This window comes from Netta rufina, assembly GCF_964035555.1.
Source record: "Netta rufina genome assembly, chromosome: 13".
NCBI lineage: Eukaryota > Metazoa > Chordata > Aves > Anseriformes > Anatidae > Netta > Netta rufina.
The window spans coordinates 17693539-17712598 of record NC_140136.1 but is presented as its reverse complement, the minus strand read 5'-3'; the positions used below and the strand labels follow the sequence as shown (position 1 = coordinate 17712598).

General features: G+C 36.4%; 1 protein-coding gene across 1 annotated transcript in view; it reads left to right on the top strand.

Annotated features, from left to right (window-relative positions):
• Positions 1-482: 482 nt before the first annotated feature.
• Positions 483-19060, top strand: part of ADCY7 (adenylate cyclase 7) — a gene marked incomplete at its 5' end in the record, with an annotated part of 30272 nt that continues 11694 nt past the window's right edge. Inside the window, 15 exons of the mRNA XM_084294899.1 lie at positions 483-653; positions 1945-2145; positions 4149-4310; positions 5108-5257; positions 7553-7701; positions 8022-8133; positions 9417-9544; positions 9797-9955; positions 13493-13625; positions 14885-15070; positions 15186-15229; positions 16182-16262; positions 17050-17122; positions 17923-18020; positions 18754-18838. Coding sequence (XP_084151025.1) covers positions 483-653; positions 1945-2145; positions 4149-4310; positions 5108-5257; positions 7553-7701; positions 8022-8133; positions 9417-9544; positions 9797-9955; positions 13493-13625; positions 14885-15070; positions 15186-15229; positions 16182-16262; positions 17050-17122; positions 17923-18020; positions 18754-18838 — 1932 coding nt within the window. The remainder of the gene's footprint in view (positions 654-1944; positions 2146-4148; positions 4311-5107; positions 5258-7552; positions 7702-8021; positions 8134-9416; positions 9545-9796; positions 9956-13492; positions 13626-14884; positions 15071-15185; positions 15230-16181; positions 16263-17049; positions 17123-17922; positions 18021-18753; positions 18839-19060) is intronic.

Genomic DNA, 19060 nt, shown 5'->3' with positions numbered 1-19060 from the left:
GCTTTCAGTTGCTGCTCTTTAGAGCATGCAGATAGTGAGTTTAAGTGTGCTTTTTTTGGGTAGGGGGAATGTTGTGCACTTTTGTCTGAAGACACGTAACTTAATAATACTGTTTTTCTACAGAGTTCATCTCAGGAAGTGAAATTCAAGCTTATGGAAAGAAGGTAGAGACTTTCAAAATAATTTAAAGAAAAAAATAAAAATCCTTGCAGCACATGTACAAATTGATCTAGAGATTCCCACCTGAAACTGGTGAATAGCCCCTGGTTTTAGGGACGCTAACTCTTTCGCTTTTGGTTGCATCGGGAATCTGAAGTTAGTGCTCATGAGAAGTAAAATCGGAGAACCCGGGGTGCTCAGCGTGGCTAAAGGTTGTGGTGACGGCAGCGAAAAGTCAGACGTTCTCTTTGAAGTAGAGGCTTCAGCTTGGTCCTTTTGTGTGCCCTGGGAACTGAGAGAAATAGCAGCCAACCTGGGATAAAATGCCAGCTAAGGGTAAATACTTCTTCAATGAAAACGATGACTGCAGGATAACAGACCCTCTCTATGAGAAGTACCGCTATACAAGCCAGCAGCATCCACTCCTGCTATTGCTGCTCTTCATTGCAATCATCTTCTGGACTATACTAATTATCATCTTTTTTGTCAAAGATGTGAGTATACTATTGAATTGTTGGTATTCAGTGTTTTCAAAAATGATGAGAAATAGGTAAAATAGCATACACGTAAAACAGCACTCAACATTTCTGGTTAAGTAGTTTTTGAGCTACGTGGTATGAAAGTTTGATGTTGAAAGAAATAGAGTAATTGCGTAAATAATGCTGTGTATGCTTTTGAAGAGATGGGGTGAGACAAGATAGTTTTGTTACACATGCACAGTTAGGAGGAGGCATGTTCTTCCATTCCTATATGTTATGAACAAATAGTAATCCACTCTGAGTAGTGGCTATCATAGTAAATAAGTAATAGTGGGGCCAAAGACACAACAAAATCATAAGTTAGCATGTCTCCTGCATATTTTGTTTTTAAACTTTGTTTTTAGATTCGTCTAAGAAATGTAAATTAACATCGGTTATGAAATCCTGATTTTTTTAAATTTTTTTTAATTTTTTTTTTTTAGGATTTGTATATTTATTTATTTACTAAAAAGACATCAAACAATCCCACAATGTAATGGGAGATCTGTTGAATCAATAGTCATTTAGCAAAGTGCAGGGATCCTATAGGCATCCTATAGGAAAGGTACACCTTAAAGAAATTTGCTGTTGTGTAGCATAATATGATTGTTGTTGGTGGTTTTTTTTTTTGTTTGTTTTTTTTTTAATAAAAAATAAATAAATTAGGTGTTCTTCAAGTAAGCCCAGTTGACAGCTGGTAAAAAGGGGAGTTGATTTAATGATAATGTTGTAAAAGGGTAATGAGGGAGCTGTTACAATCCTCCACTGCCTTCTTACACTGATTTTCCAAATAGAGTGCTTCAAGAGAAAGTGACTTAATCATACCAGTTGCACTCATATCCTGTTTAGCTTTTATTCCTTGAAAATGGAAAGAAATGTCAGTGCTGTTTATATGTGTTACAAGTCAACTGCTGCAAAACCTGCAGAAAATAGTTGTTGCACCCCTTTTAGCAATGCTTGAATTCTTTAAATATGTTTGTGTACAATATAGTATAGTTATAACATCTTAAAAGACAACAACAAAAAGACTAGTTTGGGAAATGATGATGATGAAACTGGACAGACAGGGTACCTAGGATAGTATTTATTGTTATCTCTGTGTGTGAATACCAGAAAGTATTAACGCTGCCACAGCTTGACTACTAGGAATTCAGCTTAGCATATTTTAAAGCTAATTAAACTCTTTCCAGGACTGTATAGATGCATTTTCCATCTTTACTGAAGGAGAAAGCTAGATCAAACATAACACTTTGTTTTGCTTTTGCAGGACACAAATATGCATCTTGCCTTTATTATTGCAGTATGTGCTGTTCTGGTCATATTTGCAGTCATGTACTTACTTTTATGTATCGAATCCCTGTTTCGGAGATGGCTAACGTTATTTGGAGTTATGATTTGGATTTGCTTCCTAACAATAGGATATATTCCTCTTCTTGAAAGAGAAAATGATTTTTTAGCATGGGAACAGGTATGTATTTCCTGGTAATTCATGCACCTATACAGAACTGGTCAGTATATATAGATCTACTTGTGTGCTTTATTTTTTACGAACATTATAACTGCATAATATTTTTTCTTGAGATTTAGGTTCACTTTCCTAAATTGGTTTTATTGGTTTATATTGTGGCCAGTTTTTATTTGTATTCTTCTGGTGGTGAAAATACAGTTCAGCTAATAAAGTTGGATAACTGCATAAATTTATGCAGAAATTGCATCTCTAAGTTGTAATTTTAATTCTATTTAAGCAGGTTAAATGCTAATTATCATGAATGCATCTTGAAGAGAATTTTTTGTTAATAATGCTTGCTTTGTTAATTTATGTGTGTCAAAGTGGTGTTCAAGACATGTATTAAGGATTCTAGAACTGGGTGTGCCCTAGGGAGCAGTTTTTCAAATCAATGGGAGAGGTGAAGTGAACAATAAGAATTAATGACACATCCTGGCATAGCTGGGTGCGGTTCAAGGTCATTACTTAGTATCTCTGATCAGAAGACAGACAATTTCATGATGCCAAAAATATCATAATCTGTAGGAAACTCCTCCTAAACTTTCATAATGTAAACAGAAGAGTTTTTAATGAAATAAAAATGAGTTTTTATCTTGTTTTACTGACTCTTCCCCTTCCCCTCTTTATCTCAAATAAAGAAAGATATAAATTATGAGTTAAACAACCAAAATCTGATTTGTATTATGGCCTCAATCCAGCATCAGTATTTGCAGTTGCTATTCAGTATTTTTTGACTTAAGGAAGAAGATGCCGCCTTAGGAAAAAAACAAAACTTACTATTAACTATAGGTACAGTCATGTAATGAAGCAAGATTTGGTTTTGTTGCTTTCTATGCAGCAAGTCAGTGCCTTACATTGTTGCAATTTGGTAATAATGTTGATTTAAAACAAAAAATAAGGAGACCATAGATTAGAAAGCAGAAGTGAATAGGTGAAATCCAGAATTTTATCACAAGTTATGAATTTATGACAGATTCAGGCTAGTGTTTAAATGCAGGTATGACCTTTGTTTGCCTGTGCTTATATAAAAAAAAAATAATTACACTGCATTCAGAACAGTCTGATAGGGTTGTAAATACAGTAGAAAGATTTTTAGTACAGCTCAAATAGTAAATATGGATGTGAAAAGGTTACTTTTTTGTTGGATGAAAACCTTTGTTTGTTTGTTTGCTACTTTCTGTCCCAGCCAAGCAATCTGCTTAATGCTGGCAAAGCATTTAAGTGTTGTCTGGGCCTTGAGACTTCCTTGAAGGAAGCTGATGTCTGGAACAGCGCAAGTTTGAGCTGCAGTGAAGAGACAGACCTGAGCCAGGAATGCTGCAGTATTTTCTTCTGATCAGTCTCATTTAGTTTCCATATGTAAGAGTTAATCTCTATAACAAATCTGTAAATATGGATATAAGTTCTGTAGATGTTCCTTCAGATCTGTAGCAGTGTAGCAGATCATTGGGCATTTTGTAAAATTTGCAGTTAAATAGGTAGGTAGTTGCAATAAGGATTATTCTCTTCTGTCAGCACTGGGAAGTATTTATCAAATATGGAGCAAATAAATGTGATCTGGTGGTTTTAGGATTAGAATACTAACTTGGAGAAGGTGAGAAATTTGTTTCTATTCAGTTTTGCTATCTGTGCAATGTGCTCTTCCTGATACATAATGTATAAGGTGCATCTTCAGCTGTAATGGATAAATTAAGGATAAAGAGCAAGGACAACTGGAAAAATTAAAGGTGATATGTCAGCTAAACCATTTTATCTATGAATCTATAGCTGCTAATTCCTCCAAAGATTGTAGGGTTACTTCCCTCATGTTTTTAACTGTGCTTTTGAAATGTCAATATTTTATTGTTTGGCTTGAAAATAGACAAGAATGCTGCTACTTTCCTTCTTCTTTAGTGATTTTTGGTGAACATAATAACATGTAAGTGTGTGTGTGTGTCTCACTTCTGTTTGCTTTTTTTCCAAAGGTGCCATTCTTTCTATTCATAATCTTCACAGTTTATACCATGCTACCTTTTGGAATGAGAGATGCAGTTATAATTAGTGTTCTTTCTGCTCTCTCCCATATTATCGTTCTAAGTGTGTTATCCAAGGATTCTCAGGCAGACAAGAGATCCCTTCTGTTTCAGGTAAGGAGAAGCTACTTGGGTAAGAAATTAGATATCCTAGTCATATTACCACTTGATACTGGCATAGCTATCCTGTTTAGATAAGTACCAAACGTCCATGCAATTCAAGGATTTGGAGCTTGGACCAACACCTGTTCTGCATGCTTTTATGAAAATACAATTATTTTCATTTATCATGCATTTGGGTTTGCTGACCTGCATGGAAGAGGCAGATTTATTTATTTATTTTAACATGTTAATTAAAATATGACAAACTTTGCCACAATCTTTCTTCCCAATCTGTGCTGTTTCAGATGGGTCCTATCTTACTTCATCTGGTACTGCCTACTGGGTGGATCAAAAGGGCCGCTGTTGCCCCTGGGAGTGCTACAGGTGCCTTTCAGGGTTCCCAAAGCTTATTAATTGGGTGTGTTCAAAGCAGCACCCCAGCTCTTTTGCAGATGATGTCAGACTTCACACAGTATGCTGATGCATGAGTTTGTTGGCTGGATTATCCCTAAACCAAACACTGGTGTCTGCAAATGAAAGTGTTAAGCGATACAGCAGAATTCACTTTTACATTGTACTACTGTACATTCGTACAGGAATGCCCATCACTGTGTAAGTTAGTTTGTATTTCCCAGGCACATCCTGGCTAATTGAAATGCTATGATTTGGTGTGTGACAGGGTAAGGGGAAAATTAAGACCTGCGACTACTTTTTTTTTTTTTTTTTTTTTAAAGGGACTAGTAAGTGTGTGTATTGGTGAAAGATCAGTGGCTGTTCTGCTGTAGGTAAATGTTGTTCTTCTTGTGCAGGTACTTGCCAATGCTGTCATTTTCCTTTGTGGGAACTTGATGGGAGCATTTCATAAACGGCAAATGCAGGTTGCTTCATGGGATTTGTATAGGTACACGTTAAAGTGCATTCAGGTTCGAATGAAACTGAAGATTGAAAAGAGGCAACAAGTAAGTGAAATAATTCATGTTATGAATTGCTTGTTTTCATTTCTAAAGTTGGTGTAATTTTATCAGGTTTGTGACTAATGCCTGTTGAAAGGCTAGGGCTGATCTTTGTGATACCTACCTAATGTCAAAAGTTATGCCATTAGTAACAAAAGAAGGAAGTTAAAGGGAGGAAGCTGTTCTGTGTGGCTTGTCTGTATGAAAATCACAATATTTGTAACAGGAATGTAATTTCCAGTTATTTCAGTTAACTTCTTTCCTAGTATAAGAAGTTAAAGGGACTGGTAACTTAAAAGCAAGTGTCCTTAATGTCCTGACAAATACTTGTAAGGAAGTTTCAACAGTTAGTTTTGTGCTTCCCTTGGTCATGCTTTTGCTTTGTAATTCTGCAATATTTGTTCTTTTATTTTCTTGTCTCACAAAGTCTTTCTTTTGCTAGAAGGAGAAAATTGAAACTTAAGGGAGGAAAAAATCATATAATACATTATGGTGTTTTTTTTGGAGTATGATTATAAATTATATATCTCTAAACTCCAGCGGTATTTAAAGAAGTAGGCAAGAAACATGAGTTTTCTACTGAGGAAGGACTGTAAAGAAGTATCAGTTGAAACTAGTATGCCTTTCTTCTTTTATCCTGGTATAAGTTGGGTTAAGGGTTTAAGCTGGCAGCTCTAAAAGGCTGATGTGTGCTGAGTTCTCTGCCCACAAGTTATGAGATGAAAGGAAGGGGCTGAAAAGTGACCAACTTGGCTGAGTTGAAAAGAAAATGGCACACTGCTGGTGTAGCCTGTCCTCTGATGATAGGCGTGTGATACGAGATGACAAATCTGCATGAAAACCCTATGAAAACCCTAGCAGAAGTCTGTTCCCTACACAACAGCCAGGGAAGTATTTAAGCAGCCTACACAAGCAGTGTGCTTTCTATAACGTCTTTGGGCGATGTGGTAACTTGCATGCCTTCTGTGGTTGCTTGTTTGAAATGTAGATGAGCTTAAGTCTACTGACAGTTTACTTTTCATCTGTGTTGTAATTTGTCAGACAATTCTGAGCTGCCTTTTTGCCACCCACTTTTTCCCAATGGAAATAATGTGAGAAATGCAGGTCAGGGCTCATCATCGCTTTCTGGAAAGCTGTATAATGTGTCAGTATCAAACGGCCCCGTTACATCCAGCAGGGCTCTGTTGGCTTAAATTGGTCCCTAAAGTTGACTCCCGTAATACTAAAATGCTAGGGGAGGGGATGAAGTAGTTTCTGTTTCTGGGAGGCAGCCTCAAGCCAAGCTGCAGCCTATGGCTGGTTTAGTCAAGTACTTGACAGACCCCTTCTTTCTGCTGTGATCCCAAGACATTTATTTCTGCCAGTAGGTGCTGGCTAAGCAACCCTGGCAGCTTGCTCCCATCTGTGTACTGCTGCATCCTTTGCTCAGGGAAAGGGGACAAAGATTTAGTCAAAACAGGCAGAGTTTTACTCAGTTACACAATCTGGCTTTGCTGGCAGTGTTGTCTGAAAAAGTTTCTGCTTGTAGCAGCTCCACACAACGTTTTCTCTTCTGTGGTGGCTCTTTCCATGGGGCAGCAGAGCCTTTCCTGGGCTAAAACCTCCTTTTGTCTTCTGCCCAACAACACAGTGCTCTCTTCTTTCAAGAGCAGGCTTTTAAGACAAAGCCAGCAAAACATGCAGCGCACTGTATAGTCAAATAGTATGTAAGTGGTTTGTAACAAGTCTTTATTCTCACTCAGTTCAGAAGACTTTTGTTTCAGTGGCATCAGTTCCTGGTTTGTTGAAGGAGTTTTGTATCTGCTGCGTTCCCAGCACTTGAGGTTCTCAGCTACTTATTTCAGCATTTGTGAATTCACAAGGGTTTTTAGTGCTGCATAGATTACTAGCTATAGAGTGTGAGATTTTATCAGATTTTTATCAGATGCTAACGTAATCCTGAGGTTGGTTGGGAAAAAAAAATAATTTATCTAGAAATTGTAGTAATACTGATTTATTTATTTAACTTTCTCCTGTTTCATACTTAGAAAGATGTGACATCTAGGGCACAAGGAACAAACCAAAAAAAAAAAAAATCAGCAACCTGTGTAACCCACTTAAATGTAAAATTTTTTTTTTTTTGCTTTTTAGAACTGAAATGGAACAGTCTTTTCTGGAGAACCTGACATGCATTATGCAAAGGCTATTTGAATAAGGAGGTTTTATATCTTTAATTCATTCTTGTGGCCACTAAAATCTTGCAGTCTCAAAGTTACTATATGAAGAATTTTGTATCATTAATTTTTTTTGCTCCCCCTTTAGGAAAATCTGCTTTTATCCATACTGCCAGCTCATATATCTATGGAAATGAAGCTAGCAATCATAGAGCGACTGAAGGAAACTAATGATAATAGGCAAATGCATGACAACAACTTCCACAGTCTGTATGTGAAAAGACACCAAAATGTAAGGTAAGTTTAATTTCCAAAGTAGTTATATTGACATAAGCTGCTAATTTTTACCAGTGCATATCGTCCAGTGAAACTAAAATTCAGAGGTAGACTTCCAGGCTGAAGTGGACTTCTTTCCTGTTGTTGAAAGATAATCTGTCCCAAACTCATGTGTGGCCTTCTAATGAGTTGAGATGCTTGAGCCCCCCCCCCCCCCTTTTTTTTTTTCTCTGAGGGAGAGGTGTTTTCCATTAAATGCATTTTAACATTTCAGCTGACTGCGGAATAGACATATCTTCATATATCATTTATTTATTTATTTTCCTTTTGTTCTTGTGTAGCATTCTCTATGCAGACATTGTGGGATTTACTCGCCTTGCCAGTGACTGCTCTCCTAAGGAACTAGTAGTAATGCTGAATGAACTTTTTGGAAAGTTTGATCAGATTGCAAAGGTACGTGTTGCAGTTTCTTGTAGAGTGGGATTAAAGACTACTTTCATTCAGTTAAAACTCAGTTGTTAAAACTTCAAGTACCAGAAAGTAAAAGTTTCATATTTTCTATATTGTATTGAAGCAGCTATTAAGAACTCTTGGAATAAATCATGCTATCGTAGTTGCCACCAGCTTTTTATTCTACAGTAGAAGTTGGGATTAAAGACATTTGGTAATTGCAACTGTTCCTTGGGTACAGATTTAAGATTTTGAGTGATATGCTTGAATTTCTGCAAATTGCACTGTTTAAAAAATATTTGGATTTAGTGAGTCAAGATCTTTTGCAACTCTGTGGTTGGGCTGTAAGAAGATATCGCTGCTTTTTGTGCTGTTTTTATTCTGCAAGGAAACATTCTCAGTCATCTCTTCCACAATGTGAGGACGTTGTAGGCTCCAATCTACCTTATAAAAGTCCATGGCTAACCTGGATGCTTGGCTGGATACTAAAGTCTACCAGCTCTAACCTAAAGGTACCCCAGAGATCTCTGAAACACAGAAGTACAGGACTGTCTAAGCTTACTTAATCAGAACCTATGGAGTGGCTTCAGATGTTGGAGAATGATGTGTTCTCTTAAGGTTTGGGCTGATGAATGAGAACAACTTAGTTTGATAAATTGTCACTGACTTGGGCTGGTTGTAAATTGTGGTACTTCAGAGTTGACGGAAGAATTGCTGAGCTGTTCCCACAGTAGGGATGGTTGTGCAGGTGAAGGTGTCCCAAATTAAGCTCTCTCTAATCATCAGTCAAACCCTAATTTCTCCCTAAATTCTGTGCAGATTTTGTGTCACTACATAATGTTATTTATGAGACTTCCATGAGGAAATTGAAGAAAAGGTGAACAAACCACTTATTATTCAGGTGTTAATAAATTAAAGACTAATATTAAGAGAGATAATTAGATTTCATCCTTCAGATGGTAAATTCTTTGACAGTTTTGCACTGCTATAATTTAAGTTAATTTATAGTTTCTCAATTGCAAACAGTTCCAAGAATAAAGTCAGAAATAAATAAGATTATTTTATTTCAAAAATGCTTGAAGCAGTCATATCTAATACTTTCCAGGTGCTTGGATGCAGAAAATTAGAAGTAGGTTTTGCTTCAAACAAGATTGAATGGAGCCTGACTTCATCAAAATGGTGTAGACAAGTCCGAGATTTGGTGTCATTGGCCTACCTGCAGTTCACTTTTTTTTGTTTTGTTTTGTTTTGTTTTCCTGCTAAATATGTTTACTTTAATTTCACAGGAGAATGAATGCATGAGAATAAAAATCCTGGGAGACTGTTACTACTGCGTGTCAGGCCTACCTGTGTCCTTGCCGGTTCATGCCAGGAACTGTGTTAAAATGGGACTCGACATGTGTGAAGCAATAAAGTAAGTACAGCACAGAAGACTTTTTAATTGTATAGAGTCTAAGAAGATATTGAATGGAGTCATTCTTAGTATTCTTGTTAACCTTCGAAAAGCATTTATTACCTGTAGTTTGATAGTTATACATTAGGTCATAAGTTTGTCTCTTGTCTTTCCACTGGGTGTATGTTAAGAATGAACCCTAATAGATCTCCAGAAGGAAGAGACAAAGTCAAAAATGTAAAACATGTTCTAACTCCTTCCTTCCTTCCATAGGCAGGTGAGAGAAGCCACAGGCGTGGACATCAACATGAGAGTCGGTATTCATTCTGGGAACGTGCTGTGCGGCGTGATCGGCCTGCGGAAGTGGCAGTACGATGTCTGGTCTCACGACGTTTCCTTAGCGAACCGCATGGAGTCTGCGGGCGTACCTGGGTGAGAACCTTAGCTCTCAGTGCTGGCTCACTCTATCATTACCATTTTCATAATTGTGGCTTATGAGTCTGGAATTTGTAACTGTGCCATAATGCAAATCATCCTAATGGCATGAAGAAAATAGGTCAAATGTGTACTTACTTACTTGAGCAGTAAAATATTAATATTTTCTGATGGTTACTTTTCAATGCGCTATACAATTGTTTTCTCAGGAAAATAACTACTTCTTGAACTCTCCTTCATTTGAGAAAGTTGTGTGTCTTTAGCAGTGCATTATGTTAACTTGTATTGCATAGTGTAATTTTAAGTTTAGATAAAGAATAGATGCACTTCTTGTGTTGACAAGGCAAAGCAGCATATTTACCTGATGTTTCTGTTGACATATAAATCAGGTGGGACCAATTGATCTTAGCTCTATATTCAAACACACCACAAGCCCCAACCCTCAGAAATTAAAATAGGCCCTGGTGAGAAGTGGCCAAGCAAGAATTTGAGCTGTTGACTGTTGTGTATTCTTTCTGCATAGCATTTGCCATGGGCAGAATGAGAAGCAGAATGAGTAGTCCTGGGTGGAAGAACTGAGGCAAAGCAGTAGTGTAACTTGCTGTGTATTGCTCAGCAGTGTGGGGTGTTGGGCCTGAGGTTGATCTTTTTGCTACCTTTTTGAAGATCCTTACGAAAAGGACAAATATAAATGCTTCTAAAAATAGTAGTACTTTGCATGTTCCACATTGAGGAAAATATTCCTGTTTTCTGTTTTTGAAGTTGAATCAGAGATTAGAATTGAGCAAAAATCTTTTTCTTTTCAGTAGTCTGTACAAAAAAGATAATATTACAGGTTTTCCTTTTTCTATTCCCAAATGACACTGTAATTTTGCATGTTCTTGGTAGCCTGTGCAAATTAATGCTTACTAATGCAATGATGTTCTGAGGGGTATATGTTTGCCATTAAAAAACATTAAGCATTAAGATACTCGTTTCTCTTGGAAAGTGATTCTAAGCAGGAACATTGTATCATCAGCAATTGTCATCTTATTTGCATGCCTTGAACACTGTTTAGGTAAAATCCTGTAACTTTAAAGTGATTTTCTGCAAAATAGTAAGGGGATATGAGTTCTTTTCTTTCATTGGTAACAGAAACAGAAAACAAACTAATTGGATCTTAGTTAACAGTTGCAATGCCATCCAGGTTGAGTGTTTTACTGTGATTCTGCATGATGAAACAAGAATATGGAGTTGTAAAATTTCTTTTGTTGGTAAAGCAAACAACATGACTCTGAACATGGCATGAAAGTTTATTTTTTTAGTCATGTTTAGGACTATCGCCTAAAGTTAAAAACTGATTATTCCATTATGTTTGTCACGCTTATATTTGATTCTCTCTTTGACTGAAGCTCTTTTAGGTTTGCTTGCTGATTCCAAGATATTACAGTTAATAATTTCTGTAGCTATACATGTCTAGCACTTGCTTTTCACATGTTAAAACTAGCTGAAGGAAACCTTCAATTCCTGGAAAACTAAGCCTCACAGGGAAAGGAGGGATTTCTATTTGTTATGTAGCTTCCTCTGTGGAACAGTGATCTGTCTGGGATTCTCCATAGCTTGCAATCCTAGCTAGTTCTGCTTCTTTGGAAGACAGAAGAAATTTTGTCATTGAGGGTTTCATTTAAAATAGGAAGTATATATATTTTGGGCTGCTGTCAATGAAGAAATTCTGAAGACATTTAAAAGGATGCAGGGAAACTTCTCCTTTTATAAATATATTATTTCCTTTGACTGAATATCCTCATTCTTTTCTAGACTAAAAAGGATTTGTATTCATAACAATGTAATACACTGGTAAAGCAGAAAGAACAAGCATAACACCAAAACTAAAAATGCATTTATGACTATTTCTCTAATGTATATGGCTGAAAAATTGTAATGTGTTATTTTCTCAGACTTATTAGCACAGGGAAACGAGAGTGCATATGTTAGATATTGTGCACTAACATTAGGTGCCTTGGTGTGTATTAAAACTCGCCTTTGAGAGGCAATGTTAGCAACTTTTGGAGTCCAGTAAGCATCAGTAACTGTTGAGAAGTTGTCAGCGTAGTCATTTAAATAGGAAGACATATACAGTGAGATCTGAAATGTGCTATGATAGTGTGTGACTTTGGGAAAAGGGGAGAGGATTCTTGATAAAATTGGAAAATTATGGATACTGAACAAATGAAATAAGTAGAAAACAGGAAACTTACTGCAGTACATGACTGATTCGATGCTCATTTAATACAGACATCACCCAGTATGCTTCGGTTCCGACTGGGGGGGAAAATGATGATCTAAAGCAGGCTATACAATTTTAGATTTGAAGGTTTGCCTCTACTACAAGACTGCTTAACTAAGGTAACAATTAGAAAAAACAGTCTTTTGAGACAATTACCAGTAAACAAAACCATGCATCCTCTGTATCCCAAAACTCTTACCTTCTAACTCTGGAAGAACTGAAGAATTTTTTTCTTCCTTGTGGGAAGCCATAGCCAGTGGTCTCCAGGTCTTGGCTAAATTATCTTCAGGTATCCTCTGCAGGATAAGGAAGTTGAGATGGATGGGACCATCTCCTTTCTTTCTGTAGTGCTGTCAGCTTCCATTCTGGAAATATTCTGCTCCCAGCTCCGTGCTGGCAGGCTGTAGGAATGACTGCGCAGTAGTTAACCCCTCAGTGCCAAGGGAAACTCAGAAAAGCAGTGGGAAGATGAACAATTAGAAAGAATATAACAAAAATGTATTTATTTATCTGTTTATACACATATATGCACACGTACACTTCTATGAATGTACTTAAGTCTCTTGTTGAGAGATTCTGTGGAAAGGTATTACTCATTATTTGTATGGAAATACATGATTCAGGATACTGGACAAGAGAACATCCAAGGGAAAACATGAGTGGATACAGACAAGTGCTAGCTGCTCCCATTAAAAGTCTGTTGCTGTTGCTGTGTTACACTCAATTTGTTTCAGTCAGAAAAGACAGACTTTCAGAATTGCCCTGAAAACAACAACAACAAAAACTTTTCCAACTCTTTTCGATATTTTCTTTATCAATTTCTCCTCCCCTCCCCATGTGTTTCCTGCATAAGGCAGTCCTCCCTTGTGCTTTGTATGTGAACTTTCCTTGTGGCTCTTGCTGTTTGAAACAACCTGCCTGTATGTCTGTTTTGTTAGTCATTGAATCTCCCGTGATCATATTTCTTCTTGCTTCTTGTATTTCTCTTTGTCTCCTACTGTGTTTATTTCACTTTAATTTTATGCTGGTAGTATCCCAATCTGGAAAGTGTTTTTTGGCATGTTTATTATGAAGGATGTGCCACAAAGATCTGCAGCAATGGATTGCAAATATTGTTTTAGGTACTAGCAGGATTTTGGAGTTGGCTGCCAAAGCACAGAATGGCTGAAAAGCAGAAATGTCAGCAGTAGCCTTTGAAATGTAAATGAGATGTTTAATATGACCTTTCTGTAAATGTTTGGGTCTCTTGTTCTTTCTTTCGTTCTCAGCCGCGTACACATCACTGAAGCAACGTTAAATCACCTAGGCAAAGCTTATGAAGTAGAAGAAGGAAATGGACACCTTAGAGATCCTTACCTTGAATCCATGAATATCAAAACCTACTTGGTGGTTGATCCAAGGGTATGTGCATGTTTTTAAACATGTATATTAAAAAAAAAAGCATTTTAATTGCATAGCTATCTGCTTTGCATACATCTTTTTAATTCAGGAACAGAATTTAAACATGGAATGAGTCATCTGAATAACTTTGATTTGGGACTTTAGATCTGAAAGCATATCCTATTGTTCTGTGAAATGTCTATTAGCTTGAAGGTAATAAGTGTTACACTGAAATCTCTTACATGGCCTGCATAGAGTCAAAATCTATATTGGGTTATGTATTTGCTTGAGCCGTGTGACTCTCAAATTAAGGTAAAAAGGTGGGATGAAGTAACGAAAGTGCATCTGTACTGCGTAGCCACTTTCAGTTAAAATATTCTCTGTGGTGTGGCTTCTGACAACTTCTTCCTCACTGTTTTCAATGAGAGTCACCTTATTTTCGAGGTATACAGATAACTGCTGGTTACCTACTTAGGGCCAGATAACCACAAACACATTGGGTATTGATGGTTTGAATTGGCTTGTGGTTGACAATAAAATATTTTAAAAGAAAGAAGAATGAAGACAAATTCCTTTCCTTCAGGATCTTTATGGGACTCACTTTGAATTATCAACAGCTCAAGCTTGTTTTACTTGTATGTTTTATGTATGCCACAGTGTGCATGCGCACACACACATCATATACACTGCATACATTCTCAGATTTAAGATCTAATTGTTTAAATGGTCCCTACTCACTTGAAGATACCTATGAGATGTTAGCAGTTAGCCAGTCAATGATTTATCAGTTTATTCTGTAGTTTTAGCTTCCTTTTAGAAGCTAAGGAGGTACTGCTGTATGAGTACTGCCTGGCTGTTCACCTGCTGCGTAGGGATGTCATCTAAGGCAGAGTGTCATTTGTGGGATCTTCTCCTGACCTATGTTTTGATATGCCCTAGCTCAGAAATTGAATATCTCATGCTTCTGCTCTTGTGCTGACTGCAAGGAAACTGCATCTGAGATCCCAGATCTCTCACATCATCACTTATAAACCAGGAAGCTTGAAAGTTGTTTCACAAGTGAAGGCTTGTAATGGGAGCTCAACCAAATTAATTATGTCATGATTTGCTCTAGCCCAAATTAGTTAAGTGAGACAAAGGTTGGCTGACACATCACCAATGAATGTTTAGAGTCCTAGTAAGTTGCTAGATTGTTCTTAAACTACTTAGCTACCCTGAGCTTCATTTGTTTGTAATCTGTGTCACTTTCTGTTTTCTAAGTTACTGCATTTTTCTGTTAGTCCAAACAGTGCGCGTCAAATAATCATCTCCCTAAAACAAGAGTTAACGATGGGCTGAAGATGCGAGCATCTGTTCGGATGACACGTTATTTGGAATCCTGGGGAGCAGCCAGGCCCTTTGCCCACTTGAACCATAGGGAAAGCGTGAGCAGTGACTCTTCCATTTCACAAGGAAGGAAAAGAAAGGTGAGGGTTTAAATAATTATTGTCATCTTAAAAATCTGAACTACTTGAAATCTGATGCTTTTTGAGGCTGAGTTTCTGTTGTTGTAACTTGTTCTTTATTCCTTATTTGGTTTAGGAAATACCTTTGTGTTCCACTGGGCGCCAGAGGACTTCTGACAGGTTTGGTTTTGGTGGTGCTTAGCAACTGTTGTGGTTTAGGAAAAAGCCATTCTTTCTTGAAAGATACAGGACTCCCAGATGACTCCTTAAAGACTCCTCTTTAAGGCTTTCACAAGTTTCTTGCAGCAAAAGCCATTTCTATTATCCCTTCTTGGTGGAGACCTTTTTTAAGTCCTGAAAAAAACAACTTCTTTGCTGATTCCCAGCAGTAACCTGTTGGTTTTTGGTAGTGGGATGATCTTGTTGCTCAAGTACTTAAAGAGCACATACTCTGTTATATTGTTTACCTCCACTATATTACTTAGAAATAATTAGAGGGTCCTCCCTTGCCTAACAGCTCACACATTCCTGGGTTAACCTCTTAGTGGTTAAGGATGCTAATTTTGAGCCCATCTTTACTCATAGCCAGCCAGTTACACTCAGTTGTCAAAGTGGCTTAAATGTCATTTCCCTCTCTTTATTCCTGGGTTTCTTGTCTTTCTAGGGTTCTGAGTACTGACATTTAGATGTAACGAGGACACTGTCTTTTTATAGGACTACGAGATAACTGTGTAAGAGGAAGGAGAAGTTAATAGGAATTTCTAGTTTCATCTTTGCTTTCTGATGTTGCCATTATCAGCACTAGAAAGCATACCTAATCTGATTTCTATCTTGGAGTTTTGCTTTGCTAATGTTTGTGCTTGCCATGCATTTGACTTTGGTCTATTTGAAAAAGTACATAATTTATTTTAAAATAGTTGCCTCATTTTGAAAGTAGCCAGATGTTATTTTAATGTGTTTTAGGATACATATATTTATCAAAAAGCTGTTTAAATAAGATAAACAATGTCTGATAATCCCACAGTACATAACTTTTTCTACATATTTAAGAAGTTTGGATAAAGAGGAATTGTATCTATAAGCCATTAATTGTTTCTGAATAGCATTTGTGACATGGACTTCATATTCACAGAAATTCATCTCAAAAGGGAAGGATAGAAGAAGATATTTATGATGAAATGATGTCAACCATCGAGGGACTCAGTTCAACGAAGTATGCAGTACTTTAATTTTTTCTCATATTTTCTTCAAGAATAATTTGCATTCACAATTTTAAGTCTAGATAGCAAATTTATTTTTTGAAAACATTACCAGGAGTTTGTCTTGCTCCTTTTTTTTTTGTTTTGTTTTGTTTACTGAAGTTCTCTTTTTGCTTTAGTTTGCAGTAATAATATCACTATTTTCATTATCAGAACAAGAAGCAAATGGTTAGTTTAGCTGTTCAATGTGATCTGATACTATGAAATAGCAAAAGTACTGCTTTTTTTTTCTTAGGACCCTCTGAAATGATGAGGTGAACTGCAGTACAGGGATAGGAAGTCAATATTTGCATTCTGATTATTAAGATAAGATCTATGAGGAAATGGGGTGTAGTTCTGAACAAAATTTATGTATAAAGACATAAATCATAGCAAGGCTGCTAATACTGTAATGTCTGGTAATACCTATGGGCAGTGTTTGGAGGCTGTAAGCCATCTCTAACATTTCATGTTATATGTTCCTATATTTAAAACTCAAAAAAAAAAAGTCTGGGATTATATCTCGTGTGTAACTAGCAAACACTGCTGTCTGTGGAAGTTTTGGATCTGCCTGTCAACATTAAAATTTAGCAGCTCATGTGTCACCCTATGAAACATAAAGACCTTCCAGAGCTGTCAGATGTGTATAAAACCATGGCACCAACACCCTGTGTACTGCAGAGTTGTAACTACAACAATGCTCTTGCACTCTTCCCTGGGCCTGCTGCATACTTCTTGTAACACATTTCTCTTTGTATGTAGTCCATGGTGTAGCAAATCTGATGACTTCTATGGATTTTCACTGATATTTGCAGAACCTGGTCTTGAAAAAGAGGTTGGTAAGATCAAAACAATCCTTCTCAGTCTTTCTTTTGCACTTCAGAGCAGCATGAGTATATTTGAAACTGTTTTCATTCTTAAACTGGATTCTAGATATGACTGCATACCCAGAGAGGCTTATGATAGATAATGGGAAGCAGATCTCATGATTCATTTGAGCTGGTCACTCTTCCTTGATAATGCTGGTTATTAATGTGAAATTAAAGGAGATTGTATCTGACCTGTGATAAAATTCTTGCCATGAGGGAGCCAGTAGGATTTTAATCAGCTTTATTATATAAAGAACTTATTTCAAAAGTAATGAGAATTGAAAAAATAAAATATAATGAAAAAATATATATTTTTTTCTGGTTGCTTCATTGCAAGTATAATACCTTTATTTGTTAGGTAGAGAGTATGTTTTCTGTTCTTTGATTCACTGTGCTGTGATGCACCTTACATAGTTACTGGTACACACACACACAAAAGTGTATATCTATCTATCTATATATACTGTGTGTATATCCTTTTTTTTTGTAAAATTTTGATCATTTGTATCTGAAGTGCTGATTTACATACTCAGGGGTGGGTTTCCCTCTAGATTAGAAATTATTCTTTGGACTGCACTTTGGATACTTTGGACTGTGTTTATATTTGTTCACTGATTTTCTTTTGTTGCCTTTTAGTTCTGTGTGTTTTGAACAGTACAGTATAAATTTGTGTATGCATATGTAATCACAAAGATGTAATAGGATTCAAAAAATATCCTGGAATTGTTCTTTATAGTAATCTGATTTGTTATAATCTGTGTTTCAGTATCGCACCATTCCTATTCTAAAACTGAAGAGTTACTTTGCCTGTGCGAGTTTTGTGTTCTTCTGCATTTTCCTGATACAGATGTTTATAATGCCAAAGTAAGTGTCAGTATTTTAATCAATTATAATTCAAATTAACTAATGGTTTAAAAGAAACTCATGTGCATGAAACTTCTTGAAGTCTTTTGGAGTTCCTGAGGGTTTATGCTTAAGAAAGATACACTTCCTAGGGCTCTAAAAGAGCGCATTCGTATTGTTGGTGTAACAGCCCAGATATCAGTATGGAAATAAAATAGGAATATTTCTTAAATACTATGTATGACTGGATATATATGCAGCGAGATGGTCAGTTGATTGATAATTACTATTTTATAACAATAGTTGGCTGTAAGCTTGCTGACTGAGTGAGGAATAGAAAAATGGGTTTATTTGGTTTAAAAAATAAACAGTGATCAGCAATCCTTTTTTTTAATAGAGCTAAAAGGAAGGAATTTCTGTTTCTTCTCATATCTCCAAGAAAGCAGATATTTGATGTTTCTGACCTTTATGGGATACTTGCTTTTTTTCACAGCTATCACAGCGCAATTTCCATGTGATTTATGCGTGGGGGTAATAGTTCAGGCCCTTAGTGACAGAGTGGAATAATTTAAAGTTTTATTTATGCAACAGAGAGCAACAATAACTTATGCTATTTTATGGACATCCAGTGCCATTAGAAAAGAACAATCTATTTATAATTTTGAGAAATGCTGTTAGCAAACATTAGTCTGACGTGCAGTCTGAAAAACATTTTCATTTAACACTTTTATTTAATGCTTTCTTTTCTGTTTAGAACTGCAAAACTAGGAATCTCCTTTGGTGTTGTTGCTATCATCATTGTACTTATTTTGCTTGTATGCTTTGCTGAGAAATGTATGGTAAGTTTTAAAAAGCAGATGGATATAATTTGACAATTCAGTCTATTTTACAGGATGATGAATTAAGCTGTTTATTTCAATAAGAGTTGCAGAAGCCTGAAACTTTAGGTTACCAGTAGATTGCACTGTCTGAAACAGGTTCTCATCTTTTGAAGTTCTTACTGTAGTTTGAAATTATTTGAGTGCCAGAATAGATGGCTAGGAGGGAAGAGTGTATTAACA